This window comes from Idiotropiscis lumnitzeri, chromosome 16 (genome assembly GCF_059441095.1).
Source record: "Idiotropiscis lumnitzeri isolate Australia: NSW breed Sydney's pygmy pipehorse chromosome 16, RoL_Ilum_1.0, whole genome shotgun sequence".
NCBI classification, from domain to species: Eukaryota; Metazoa; Chordata; class Actinopteri; order Syngnathiformes; family Syngnathidae; genus Idiotropiscis; species Idiotropiscis lumnitzeri.
The window spans coordinates 17,245,034-17,259,339 of NC_142406.1; the positions used below are offsets into that span (position 1 = coordinate 17,245,034).

Genomic DNA, 14,306 nt, shown 5'->3' on the forward strand with positions numbered 1-14,306 from the left:
GTCATCCAGTAAGGGTGGCAGAATTCTTGATTTTCAGAAATGGGACAGGTGATAGCTAAAAAAAAAAAAAGTCTGTCAAATATTTCAAATAGTTTTGCATGTGCTTATTTGGAATCTTTTTCTGAAACTGTCTGACTTGGGATTGCTGTCCAATCAGATCAGTTCGTTGTTGCACATGGCCCCGCCCCCTCCTCCACCTGGCGTTGCGCGCGCATCCTTCGCTGCTCGTCCACACAAGCGCGCGTGCATGCCACCCAAACACGAGCAGTCCTCCCCACGTCACCGTCTTCGTCTTCGTTTCCACCGATTTCGGGAGCTTGCTTGCCCCCCCCCCTTTCTCTTGTCACCCGCTTCCGCCTGCCCCGCCCCCCTTGCACCCCCCCCCCCCCCCCCGGCTCCCTCCATCCTCATCCGGACTTTTTGGGGAAGTACACGCGGTCGAGAGTGAGCCTCCGTCCGGCTGCGGAGCTCCGGAGAAGCGCCCCCCCCCCTCAACGCCCCCACCCGACGCGCCGCATGGTGGGAATCTCCGACTCCTTTCACTGTAAGTCTTTTTTTTTTTTTTGTGTGTGTTGTTGTCCTTTTTCGCCACATTGTCACCGAATCGCGACAATTCCAAGCGATGGGAGCGTTTTGATGCCAACAAATTGACGACACTTGACGCGCGCCTTTCACCTTCAGGCGTTTGCATTGCAACATTTTTATTTAATCTCATGAGGGGGGGGGTGATGCATTCTTGTGCGAGTGCCACTGCGTGGGCTGCCTCCCTCTTGCGTGCGTGCGCGCGCGCGCGCGTAACAGGACAACAGTGTAGCGGGTTCTCGACCGTGTTTGGACTCCAGTGGGAATATTATTTTCATCCGCGCAGATGGTGTTGGTGCGATGACATAAATAGTTGGAATTGCTGCCATTTTTTTTGTTTTGTTTTGCGAGTCATTAATTTTGCAAAATTGTTCATTGGGAACAATGATGGGAATTGTTGAGCGGGGCTGTTTTTGGAAGGGGGGAATAACTGAAAGGTAAACAAAGACTGCAGGTTGTTGCCCTGTGTGTGTGTGTGTGATGCATTCACACACACACACACGCCAATCTGAAGAAGTGTGTGTTTGCCGCACTCGGGCTTGCGGCGTTCCTCTTGCCGTGCCGCTTCCAAGCAGCCATCTGCCTGGACGCCAGCCCAGCGCACACCTGGCACAAGCCGCCCCCCCCACTTCCACTTTATTGGGCCACGAGGTCAAACGCATCAGGCTGCCGCACATGCACGCTTGCGGCCTTGCAAACATGTTGTGGCTTCAGAGAACTGATTTCGCTTTGGAGTTCCTGCGGAAAGAACGGAATATTCCACAGGTTTTTTTTTTTCATCGAAATGCAACAAAATATGGTGAAAATGTTTTGCTGAGGGCATCGGTTTTCATCCACCTGATTAAAAAAAATAAAAATCAACTTGAGTAGGTTAACTAAGAATATAGTTTTCGACGCAATTTAGTGTTTTTTTTGTGTGTGAAATAGTCATTTGTTTTTTCAACAACTTGCTTTTTTTCAAAATTGACCTAAATTAGTCCCCAAAAAAATCCTCCATTTCCAAGTGGCGCAAACAGACCAGAATATTTAAACAAAAAAAAAAGACCCACATTTAGGACGATTGTGGAGCAAAAAATCAGCAAAATGAGTGTCGACAAAAGTGTTTTTGGGATTGTAATGATTTGACTTTTTCGTTGAATTGATCGGCCGGTCCTTCGCTGAGTCTCGGTGTGTGTTATTGACTCAATCAAGTGTGTGTGTGTGTGTGTGTGTGTGTGCGTGTAACATTGTCCATCAATATCGATGGCTACCAGCGAGAGGGTCGTCGTCGTCGTCGCTGATTGAATTTCATCAGCCGTGAAAGACGGTCTTAAGGGACCGCACGTGCGCGTGCACGTGCGTGTGTGTCAAGAAGTGTGCCTCCAAGCGTGTCTCGCATAATGTCGAGAGTGAGTGCTGCAACACAATCCTTTTGGTGGGCGTGCGTGTTAGCCGCTAAGCGCTAGCCGCTAAGCGCTAGCCGCTAAGCGCTAGCCGCTAAGCGCTAGTCCCAATCTTTACTTTTGCCAACTTCCTGCTTGTTAAGACGAGTCCTGACTACTTTTTCAAGTCCTTCCTTTGTTTTGCTTTGTAAGGTTGCATCATGTTGCTCGTTTGCAACGTTTGTTTGCAGTTTGCGCTCAGTGTTAGCATGTAGCGTCAGTCAGTCGTGCAAAAACATTCACCTTGTTTGTTTTTTTTTGTTTTTTTAACCGGCCTCCGTATTGTCTAATGGTCTAAAAGCGTCGCACTCGCAATGAACAGACGTGACACTTTTTTTTTTTTTTTTTAAAGAATCAAATTCAAGTGTTAGCTAAATGCTAAAGTTGATGAGCTGATGTGACTTTTTAGCTTTTATTGTGACCACTTTTTTTTTTTTTGAATTCATGTCGCTTTAATTGAAATCAAACCTCGAATGGTGACAATTTTTTCCTGATTTTTATCGGATCTGGTCCAAATTGGATGACCCTTCTCGTTTCCGTCAAGTCACGTGACTCGTCTCCCATCGCCGACGTTAACTTTCTTGTGCTGCTCCGAAATGATGCAAGCGATTTTTAAAAAAAATAAAAAATTTTTCCCCAAGTCCATTGTAACCTACGGACAAAAAGACCTTTTTTCCAATTTCACCATTTCTACTCCAACACACAAACGCACGCGCAGTTCCCCCCCAGGCGCTTTTATACACTGGGATGGAGTCGCTAATTAACTGTACTTTCTCCGACACGCACACACACACACACACACACACAGATGTCTGTCCTGTCTTTCTCTCGCTGTTTATTTTCCTGCCTCCATCTGGAGTCTGCTGATATTGTAATCGCCCTAATGCACATTGCCTCCCCCCCCCGCTCGCACGTTGTACCCGTCCTGACAAGCCCCCTTTTCTTACTCTCTTCTTATTCCCAAAAAGATAAGCTGCTGAATGTGAGTGTGTGTGCGCAGGTGTGTAAACGCTGACTGAATACCAAAAAAAAGAAGACGGGCCGACACGCCAAAGTGAAGATGTCACCTCGGTTGTGCACCCAAAAAGACGCAGTGTGCGAACGTGTGCGGGTTTTTTTTGGGGGGGGGGGTGAGGATTACCAGATGTGAAAACGAGCTGAAACCGCATTTTGACAATATTTGATTTGATATGATCGTGACTTGATTTTTTTTTCTTCTTCGGGGCGGGCGTGTCTCGATATCGCGTCGATATCGACCTTATTTCAAATGACATTATCGGGTACTCGTCGAGGCTGCCGATACAGAAGGCAAAACAAAAAAGAGACATCAAGTTTACTGCGGCGGTTCCACGCGTCGCTCAAGCTTCGTGTGTCAAAAAGGAACAAAGTGTCGTCGTTGTGCGAGTCAATCAGACAATTTTTAGTTTTTGTATTTTTTATTTCATCAGCATTCATTCATGTTGGAATAAAATTGCAAAAAAAAAAAACAAATCTTTGACTCCACAAAATATCGAAATGACCGTTTGTTCGTTTGGTCCAAAAAGACTTCAATTGCATTTCGTTGCGTCAATTATTGATTTTTTTTTGTCCCGTCTCATCCTTGTAAAAATATTCCTGTTCAATTGTTCATCTTTCAGATTTGAGCAGCATTTCAATGCGCATTCCCAATAATCGTCGGTCCGTTTTCTGGGCTCGACATTTTTTTGTTTTTTCGACACCCTCCGGGGAAAAAAAAACACCCCAAAAAATCCATGCCAACGTGCGGCACGTCACGTCGATACGCATTAGCGGCGCACAAAAGACGCTGATTCCGACGGGCGACCTCCCGCGTCAAAAAGGGACAATTATTTCACGGACGCCGCTTGAAAGGAAAACGAGCGCCGACGTTTTGGGGGGAGACGACGACGGTCAATTTTCTCTCCGTGCGGTCGAGAGTAAAAAGCCTCATTTTGTTTAACTGGTCCGAAAGAAGGAAGCGGCGCAATTCCGCAAAATTGTCGGCTGCAAAGTGCCGCAAACAAACAATTTGTTGCTGGACGGAAAGAGCAAAAGCGGTTGACGTCACAATGCCGTTGTCGAGGCGCCCGTCAACATGGTTTGAGACGGCGGCCGAAATTGGGAGGCTGAGCCCGTCCCGCCTCGCACATCTTTGCAGATGTTTTGCTGGCGCGGACGAGATTTCTTCGCCATCTGTTTGCCGCCTCACCGCCACCGACGGACGTCTCCTTCTCAACATCTGCCTTTAGCTAAGCCCCGTGAAGGAACCGGGCTGGGCCTGCGGAATGAGAGGAACCTGAAACGGGAGAGGAAGGGAGCCAGGCGGAACGCCGGCCCGCTCGGGATGTGAGCGTCGTCGGCGCGGCTGCACCGGGAAAGCGCCACCTGGTCTTGTCGGGCTTCCTCGGAGGCCTCGTGGGAAACGCGCGCACGCGGCGTGTGAAGGAAAGAAAAGAGCTTCAAGTTGAGTCACACGAAACGTCATTTCCCAAAAATGTGGCCTTCCTGTCACGCCAATCGGCGTCCGCGGTGCGAGAGAGCAACGATCGGAATGTTTTGGCGCGGTGTGCAGAGGACGAAGTAAGATGGCAGATAAGTGAGGAGGCGGGTCCAGATGCATTGCAGCATTTCGCCGAGCTTTCGTGCGCCTCCATTTTAGCCTGCGCCTCGTGGAGATGGCACAGACGCGTGTGTGTGCGCATACACAACGTTAGCCCCTCCCCCTCCCCCCTTGAGAGAGCAGCACAACAGCAGAAAAAAAAAAAAGTCCTGAAGCCGACGTTTTGCTTTCAGCGGCCTGACTTGATCCAATCAGAAGCCGTCGGGGGTCCGGCCGGCGCTCGGCGTCTCGCTCGATTGATTATTGGCCACCTGGGGAGGCGGCAAGCCCCAGCTAACGGCTAGCGGATGGAAAAAAAAACACGAAACAAACCAAATCGTAACGCGACCACGTCGACGAGGAAAGATGAAAGACTTCCGATTGTGTCGATCGGAAAAAAAAATGACAATGTGCTTTTTTAGGGCTGCTCGTAAAAGATTAAATCGATGCGATCTTGTTGAATTTCAAACTTTGTTTTCCCGCAACGAAAATAAAAATAGCGCAACCTTTCGTCACGTCAAATTTACATTTTGCAAAATTATTGCGTGGCTCTAAAAATCGAAATAGGTTTGAAAATATTTGAATTTCAAATATTTTTGTTCCATTATTTGCAAATATTCACAATTTTATGAATATTTCACCAACTTTTTTTTCGCAATTGAAATTTGTTGGGTTGTCGGCAGCAGTTTGAGGTTGCGCCAAACGTTTGTCTGCCAAAACGGCCCGATTGTTTTGTTTTTTTCCGAGCAAACGCCAAACATGGATCGAAAGTGGCATTTCCACTGCCAAGTCGCGTTTGGTTGTCCTCACGCACGCACGCGCGCATCCTCAGCGTCTTCTTTTGTGTCTGCGATGACATTTTGCCGCGGCTCCTCTTCCACTCTCGCCTCGCCGGCGAGCGTGTCGGGCTCGTTGGCTCGCAATCATCGCCGCACGCGCACGCACACACGCGCCGCTATTGCTGACTTTTTTTTTTTTTTTGTGCCTGCGTGTGACGAGGCCTAAACACAGCGACAGATGTTCATCAAATGTGTAGACGGCAGCCGATCGCACCGCCGAAGAAGAAGAAGCGGTTGCGGATCAACATCGCGTCCGTTACGAGTGGTGGTGAAAATGAAGGATGCAAATTGCGCGGCTGTTTTGGTTTTGGGATTTTGATTGGAATGTTTCCGAAGGGGCAAGCGGACAAACGGAAATTGGGATTTGCGCTTTGAATTTGTTTGACTTTTGTTTGCGTTCAACTTTTGCATTTGAATTCTGAAGTTGGCGTTTTTCTCTTGAGTTTTGCTGCACGTTGATTTGGGCAAACTATTTTTGGTTTTGTGGCACGAACAACCTCCAAATTCATTTATTTTTTTTTTTTTTTTGCGGAGGTGAAATTTGTCGGGGCTTCATGCCAGCCAAAGCAAGGGCAAGCGAACGGCGGCGGAGCGCGACGTCGGTGTCGGCGCACAGATGGCGAGCTGTCAGCGCCCCGGCGTCGGCGCGGCGTCCCGCCCGTGCATCGGAGCGTGCGCGCGCGCGTCTGTGCCCTCCGAGCTCGGCCGCGCGTCGGTCGCAGATGGCGCCGGTTGGCGTCGCCGGCCACCCTGCTGCCCCTGGAGCGTACCCGCCGCCGGCTGCCGACGCCGCAAGTCTCGTCGTGCGCGACGGCCAACTTCCACTTTTGACGGCCATTTTTCTTTCCTTTTTATTCGGAAAATGAATTCCTCTGGCGCCATCCGGTGGTGTTTTTGTGCGGTTTAGTTGTTGTCATTTTCGCCATTTTGTTGGCAGTCCTTGAACGCACCACAATATCCATTTCGAAGCATATGTTTTCCGACATGGATTTTTTTTTTCCTGCACCGTACGGCAGTTGCCATCGACCGATTCGGCTCATCGTCGTCGTCGTCTCATAACTTGTAAGATGAATAAAATTGTCGTTAGCGCACCTTTTTTGCGACCTTCACGTTGGTTCCTCGAGCTAGCGAGCTAAGCGCTCTTCTCATTTGCAAACATTTGGAAGGCCAGACGCCAAAAGCGGAACGAGTCGACTTTGGATGTGGACGCGGACTCGGCGAATCTGGCGTGATTTCCGAACGGCGCGTCTTTCCCACGTGCGCCGCCGCCTCGCCGCACGCCGTTTGCGCGGCGACTTTTGGCCGGCCATCTGCGCGCGGCTCGCTTGCCACTGTTTCTGCTGGCGTGCGTGCGCAGCGGCAGGCAAGCTGTTCGCCGGCCGGTGCTGGCGCGACTCCAACGAGTGTGGTGGCATCCATCTGGAACGCTGCAGCGGGCGAGCGGGCCAACGCCAGCAACAAAGTCGCCATCGCGCTTGTCCCAAACCACTTTGGGCTGCAAACTCGCCCAAAGTGGCCCCAAAATCCACACCCGAGGCCACAAAAAGGCGTCGTTTGTTCCCGGAAGACTTTTAGCGCATGCGTCGCCTCGCGGAATATGGAGGCTGATGTGCTAGCTCAGCAAAATGATGTGCGTCATGTCAGGGGCGGGGGGGGCTTTTTAAATTCTGACCAGAAAGGAAAAAAATACATTTGTTTTTTTTTTTTTTCCTGGCAAAAAACGCTCACATTCGCAACGGTGACAGAAAATGTCCTCAAAAGAAAAAGTTCATCATGCAAGGACACTAAAAAGTCTTTTTTCACGTTTTTAAAAATGCTTCAAGTCAGGCAAGACCTTCTGTACGGGTGCCAGACGGCCGCGACAGACGTCGATTTCTTTCTTTATTTCGTGAAAAAAAGGTTCGACACCACGTATGTTTTGTTGGCCATCGCGCTCACGTGTGTATTTTGTGTTTGTGAGCGCTTTTGGCAGCCGCGTGTGTGTGTGTGTGTTAATATTTGTTGGCTGCCGCAGATGGCGTTCAGACCTTGAGTGCGCCATTGATGAATCTCCTCGTGTCTTTTTGCTGGCTCTGCATCGTGTAAACACTGCAGGAGGATGCGCAAGAGTGTCGGGATTCCTCATTACGACGTGACTTTTCTTGCGTCAGCTGTCAAGCGCAAAAGAAGGGCGGCGACCTCACGCTCAAGAGTTCACGTCTCAAATCGGCTCTGCCCACCGAAATGAATGGAGATGACAAAAATCGGTTCGAGGCTTCCAAATAAAAAAATTCCGCAATTCTGCAAACGGATCCGATAAATAAAATGCGATGCGCGCGTCTCGCTGGACTTTATCAAAAAAGATGACATCGTGTCGGCGATTATATGAAATCTAAAAAAAAAAAAAAGACACTTAGACGTTAATTAGCATATTGTAAACCATTTCAAGTTGTCGCGTTTGAAAGGGTCCGTCGCAGCCCAACAAAGAATTTGTGATGAGATGAAAAAAAAACAAAATTTGCTTTGTCAGCTTTGAGGAAAAAGCTCCTCCCAAACGCTCGGAAAACGAGAGTTCCGACACTTTGATGGTATGCGGCCGTTTTGAATTTTTTTCAAATACAAAGGAAATGAAATAGAAAAAAAATCCAAAACATTTTTCAATGATTTTAATGAATAATCCCCAAAAAATGAAAACAATAATTCAAAACAACCAAAATTGCGGCTGATATTCTTCCAATGATTGTTGACGTTTAAACGCTAAAACTGCACCTCCTCATGAGGGTGCGCCATTTTGGGTGATGAAGGTGGTGCGCAAGGGTGCGCGGCACCATTTTCAGGGGGAATAAAAATGGGACAAGGGATGTTTGACTTGTTGATGTTGCTCCGTTTACGCATTTGGCGTCGATACCCCGCAAAGTGCGGCTCGTGCACCCCTGTGAGCGCGTCTGCTTTTGAAGAAAGTGTTCACGCATTTTTGCCATGTTGGTGGTGGTGTGCAAAGGCAGCTCTTTGCATTTCTGTGCGGGGGATATTGATTGATTGATTGATTGATTTTTTTTTTTCCTTTTCCTCTTCAAAGTGAGTGATTGACTTGCAATCTGAGTCCGTTTGGCGCACCTCCCTTTCTCGCTGCTTCCAGCAGAAGCGGCAGCCTTGTTTGGCGGTCCGAGTGATGCAAGGCGCGTGTAACCTCGGCAACGACGTGTGCGGCGAGCTGGCGGGGCATCGAATCGAGAGAAAAGAGAGAGATTTTGAAAAAAATAAAAATAAATAAATAAAAATGGGCGCGATCGTGTAAGTGCGGTGCGCCGAGACTTAATGACTGATGTAAGCTCCGGGACATCCTCGTGGTGAGCGGCGGCTCAACTCGCTAATGGTGGACTAAAAAAAAGGTTCAGCTCCAGCGTCGGCCATCTTTAATTCTTCGGTCGCCACCTTTTTCCACCGTTCCTGTTTTTCACGTTGTTTGGTGACTGCGGTGCTGCCACCCGGTGGTGGGGGGGGAAGAAAAAAAAGTTTGCCGAACGTGTTCGTGAATGAGTGACTTGTTGCTGTGCGCTTGTGAAATTCGCATCGCGTTTTTGTGCACGACGCAAATCTAAAAGTGGTCAGCTCAAAGTGCGTTGAATGAACAGCTGCGACATTCCCGCGGGCGGCAAACTCTTGCGGCCGCCATCAATAATTCGAAGAGGCCGCTCTCGTCCTTAATGGCGCATTTCCTCCACGTCCATCAATTTCCTCGGCCGCGGCACTTCAGAGAAGTCGTAAAGCCTTTTCCATTAAGCCCCGCCCCCTCCGCACGCACGTCGATAGCAGGCCAGTCGGGGAGGTTCCGGCGGCCGCTCGCTCGCGAGGCCGTTTGTATTAAATGGACGAAAGTTGCGCGTTAAGCGCGCTCGTTAAGGCTTAACTCGCCGCCGCGCCAGCTTTGGCGTTCAAGGTTGTTTCAGGTGCGCTCGTGAATTATGCAGCGCACGCGCACGCACGTCCGTGTCTGCGTACGAGCAGTCGGGAATATTCACATTCGCCGCTCCTGATTTTTGTGCTGAAAGATCAAATGAAATGGGATGGACTGTTTTGATATTTTCAAATATTTCTTTTGGTTGCTAATTGAGTGACTGAGCACATTTTCCTCAATACGGCAGCGAGGTTGGCTTCTATTTTTCATGGTTGTTCGTGTTGCTGGCAGAACGAAAAGAACGCGGCGGACTTTCCAAAAGTTGTGCTGTACATCATCCCCCCCCTCCTCCCCCTCGCAGAAATGAGACGACCGCTCGCTGTCGGTGGCGCGTTTGGGCGCCAAAGTATACGTGAAGATGCTCGGCACCTTGCCAAAAAAAAAAAGATTTTGGCGCGACGCAAACGGGCTGCCTTCCAAATGCAAATGTCGTGGAACGCTGTCGCAAGTGGCGCACGCGTGGCGCGGGAACAAAGTGGCTCCGCCTTCAAGACGTCCTTCCCGTCTTTTGCCAGGTCGCCCCGGGAAACGCTCCACCATGCCCGACTCACCTGCGGATGTCAAGACACAGTCCAGGTTGACTCCGCCCACCATGCCGCCGCCGCCCAGCACGCAAGGAGCCCCCCGAAACAGCTCGTACACGCCCACCACCCGTGAGGACGCGGGATGCAAATGATTGCGCAATATGAGCCGCCGCATTTGAGCTCGTTTTGTTCACGATTTGCCAATTTTTTTCTTTTCTTTATTTTCCCGCAGTGACGAACGGCAGCAGCAGCCACTCGCCCACGGCGCCGAACGGGGCGCCGTCGCCGCCCAACGGCTACGTCGACGGGCCGGGCTCGTCGTCGTCGTCGCTGGCCAATCAGCGGCTGCCGCCGGCGTGCGGCGCCCGGCAGCTGAGCAAGCTCAAGCGCTTCCTCACCACGCTGCAGCAGTTCGGCAACGACATCTCGCCCGAGATCGGCGAGCGCGTCCGCACGCTCGTCCTCGGCTTGGTGGTGAGTAGCGCCCGCTTCACGTTGCCGCGGCGACGTCAAAGCCGCGATCCTTCATTTGAAACCCGACTCCCAGGACGGACGAATCACACTTTTTAATCCGGGTCGGACTTTTCAATCAAGAATCCGACTCCGCGCCCGACTTCGAAGCTTCCGTGGAAACCGTGACGAATGGCGCGCATCGCGGTCACGTCCATCAACCTCGTGGCGTTACCGTGGCGACGCTGGCAAGCGCGGCTTTGGAATCGCTCGGCGTGCGCGGCGCGCCGCCATCTCGTCCCCCCGCCGGCGCCGCCGTCGCCGAGCTAATGAGGCGCTTTGGCGGCTCGGCGGAGGCGAAGCCGAGCGGGACGGCCGCAATCTGGGCCGGCAGATGCCACCGAATTCAGTCGTGGGAAATGACGGCGCCGAAGGAGGAGGAAAGCGCGCGCATGCGGCTTTGGTTTTGTTTTTGTTTTTTCCATCTTTCGTCAGTCGCGTTGTTCTCGCCGCCGCCGCCGACACGATGCCTGAGCGAACGTGTTCGATTCAACGCCTGCAAACCGTCATTCCGAACTTTAACTTTAAAATCCTCGTCGCCTGATTTCAAACGTCTTGAGCGCCGTTTACTCGGGAAATGAAACCGGTTTGAAGCGCAAAAGTCGAAACCTTAACTGGATGTTTGACGCCGTAACCCTCAATTGAAAATAATTTGCTCTTCAAAACACCCTGGATGGATTTTTTTTTTTTTTTTAATGTGAATCTCAAAGCTTTCATGCCCGACAATTTTCTGAGAAGATGAAGTAGAAAAAAAAAAGGCGCTCCACCAAGAATGCCGACGCGACTTGCTTGATGTTTTGGTCAAAAAAAGCAAAAAAGTTCCTCTCAAAGCGTCCTTGTGCTTCCTGTTCGCGCACACGCGTAATATCTTCCACATGGTCTTGCGTGTGTGTGCGCAGAATTCCACGCTAACCATCGAGGATTTCCACTGCAAGCTCCACGAAGCCACCAACTTCCCGCTGCGACCTTTCGTCATCCCCTTCCTCAAGGTAACGCCGTCGGCATCCTCCAAAGACAATTTTGACCATTTCTCGAGCCGCCGGCCGCCGTTTGGCGCTCGCTTGTCGTTTGGCGCTTCCTCGGTTTGCTCATCAGCCCGCCAACGCTTTCCTTGCTTGTTTTTTTCCCTCCCTCTTTGCTACTTTTTGCCGGTCTCTCTAAATTTGGTGTCTCCCTGCTGCCGGCGCGTTTGCAACAACGGCTGCATTTCCCGCCGCCAATGTTAGCGCAGCGAGCGGGAAGTCGACGCCGGCGCTCGGGCCAAACCCGAACGAGATGCCGTCCGTATTTGGCCGGTCCGTATGAACTCCTTTCCGTCTTAGGCCAACCTGCCGCTGCTGCAGCGCGAGCTCCTGCACTGCGCCCGCCTGGCCGAGCAGAACCCGGCGCAGTTCCTGGCCCAGCACGAGCGGCTGCTGCTCGACACCGGCACGGCGTCGCCCGTCGACTCGTCCGAGCTGCTGCTCGACGTCAACGACAACGGCAAGCGCCGCACGCCCGACAGGTGAGCCCGAATGATAGCTTCGGAAAACGAGTCGCCGTTTGAAATTCCCGCCGAAAAATCCAAATCGAGAAATTCAAAAATAAGTACACTGAAAAAAGTCGCAGCGGGAAATGGACTGAAATTGTCAAACGTGTTTCATCTCTCGTGAAATGAAATGTCCTTCACCAAATATTTGGTCAACATTTCACACTCGAAAAGAAAATAACTTGAAAGTGAAATTCCTTCGTCGTTCTTTCAACGTTTGCTCCAAAAAAGCGGACACGTTTTTAAAAAAGACAAACTAAAGAAATAAAAATGCGGAAAGCTCGTCTGGCTTCGTAGCGACTCAACGCGTTCGGCGACGTCCCCGCGGACGCGTCGTTGCTTCGGGAAAGGCCGCCCGCCGGAATGTGTGTGCGTGCGCGTCGGCTGGAGGTGGGGAGGAGCATATGGAGAGTCGTGGACGTGCGTCGGGAGCCCATAAAAAAAGAGCTCATTAACGAGTTCCATCTGTTGGGGGGGGCAAAATGTCAGCGTCAACACGCACACACCCGGCGACGTTCGTCTCCGCTGAACCGACGACATTTCCTTGTTAGCCGGCCCGCTTCGGATTTGTCAAGTGATCGCATTCGCAAAAGAAAAATGGGCTCAATTTTGTACAATTCCGATTTCGGCGCCGAACGGAAAGGAAAGGAACAAACCCAATTCGCCAAAAGGCAAACGCCAGCGACCCAATCCCAGATTGATTTTTTTTTTTTTTGGGGGCTGCAAAATAACGTTTCTGTCCAGAACCAAAGAAAACGGCTTTGAGCGCGACGGCGCCGCTCACGCGCCCGACGTCCACCCGAACAAGCGGCCGTGCACCGTCAGCCCCGGCCAGCGCTTCAGCCCGTCCAACGGCATCGCGTTCCCGCCCAACGGCCCGCCGCCGCCGCCGCCGCACTACCGGCTGGACGACATGGCCGTCGCCCACCATCACTACCGACACCCGCCCGCCAATCACCGGGCGAGACCCATCGGTAAGTGCCCAAATACCGACTGGCGAGTCAATCCGGACGAACTTTATTTTTGTTCAAAATTGCCAAAAACAACAAAAAATATTGAAAGCGATTCAAATGAAACCTCATCACGAGGACTTTGCGGATCAAACGCAAACGTTTTTTTTTTCATTGGAAACTCGCCACTAGGGGGCAGCGCAAAAGTGTGCGAACGAAGCGCCGGTCGCAAAGGTCGAAAAGCGAGCGCGGCGAAAGACGTTTTGCTCGGAAACGGCCAAAGAAAGCCGTCGGCGCGCCGGAATAATCCGAGCCCTTTTTCCACCGGACCGATGCCGTTTGGCGTCGGCACGGCAACGGTTGCCCCGCTTGCGTCCGGTTCGCCTCACTTGTTCTCGCGCTCGCCGACGGCGCGTCTGCTCGCAGGCCTCCACGCCGCCGGCCGCCAGGAGGAGGTGATCGACCACCGGCTGACGGAACGCGAGTGGGCCGAGGAGTGGAAGCACCTTGACCATGTAAGAAAAGTAATAACATTTTTTGATACTTTTTCTCCTTTCATCCGTCGTCGTCTTTCATTTTCCATCTCCATCTAATTTCCGTTCTTACATTTATCGGATTGGTCCAATTCATGTTGTTGAATTAATTTTTTTCTCGTACGCCATTCATGAATATTTGATTGACCAAAGATTTCAAAGGATTTATTGTCAATACACGGACATTAATTTCATGTCTTGAATTTGTTGATTTTGAATTTCAAGTGTGAGCGTTCCCATTTTTGGGCATTTATTTTCCGCTTTGAAATAAAAATCTGATTTGTTTCATCAAAAGGCAAAGTTGAGATTTTTGGGGGTCAACTTTTTGTTTGATTTTTGATTTTTTTTTTCTTGGGCAGCTGCTCAACTGCATCATGGACATGGTGGAGAAGACGCGGCGCTCGCTGACGGTGCTTCGGCGCTGCCAGGAAGCCGACCGCGAGGAGCTCAACTACTGGATCCGACGCTACAGCGACGCCGAGGAACTGAAGAAGAGCGCCGCCGCCGCCGCCGCCGCCGCCGCCGCCGCCGCAAGCGGCCAGTCCAGGCAGCAGAGTCCCGCGACGCAGGACAACGCCACATCGGGTTGGTTTGCAATTCCATCCGTCACCATTTGTTTTCCCAGCTGATCTTTCAAGCGGCGTCCCGCAAGGCTGACGTCTCGACTCCCTGCCTTTGTCGCGTTTTCTTGTGACGTGGCGAGCCGCGGACGCTGGCGGAATTCATTTCTCTCGTTTCTCTCCCGCTTCAGACATTCACAGGGAGCTTCTGCATCGGCCCGTTTCCGGCTACGTGCCGGAAGAAATCTGGAAGAAAGCCGGTGAGTCTTGGTGGACGCCCTCGGGCACCGCACGCACCTCTCGCTCAACTTGAGTCGTTGGGACCA

General features: G+C 51.2%; 1 protein-coding gene across 5 annotated transcripts in view; it reads left to right on the forward strand.

Moving 5' to 3' along the window:
• The window catches only part of runx1t1 (RUNX1 partner transcriptional co-repressor 1), a 41,894-nt gene that overhangs the window by 25,846 nt on the left and 1,742 nt on the right, over positions 1-14,306 (forward strand). For 2 of the 5 annotated variants that reach the window (XM_088318581.1, XM_088318580.1), the window contains exons 3-10: positions 9,891-10,028; positions 10,132-10,373; positions 11,309-11,398; positions 11,732-11,913; positions 12,682-12,911; positions 13,314-13,411; positions 13,780-14,005; positions 14,172-14,240. In XM_088318581.1, the coding sequence (XP_088174707.1) occupies positions 9,891-10,028; positions 10,132-10,373; positions 11,309-11,398; positions 11,732-11,913; positions 12,682-12,911; positions 13,314-13,411; positions 13,780-14,005; positions 14,172-14,240 (1,275 nt within the window). Of the gene's footprint in view, positions 1-389; positions 545-721; positions 1,020-9,890; positions 10,029-10,131; positions 10,374-11,308; positions 11,399-11,731; positions 11,914-12,681; positions 12,912-13,313; positions 13,412-13,779; positions 14,006-14,171; positions 14,241-14,306 lie in introns of those variants that run through there. The other 3 variants (XM_088318584.1, XM_088318585.1, XM_088318583.1) reach the window with 3 other exon arrangements.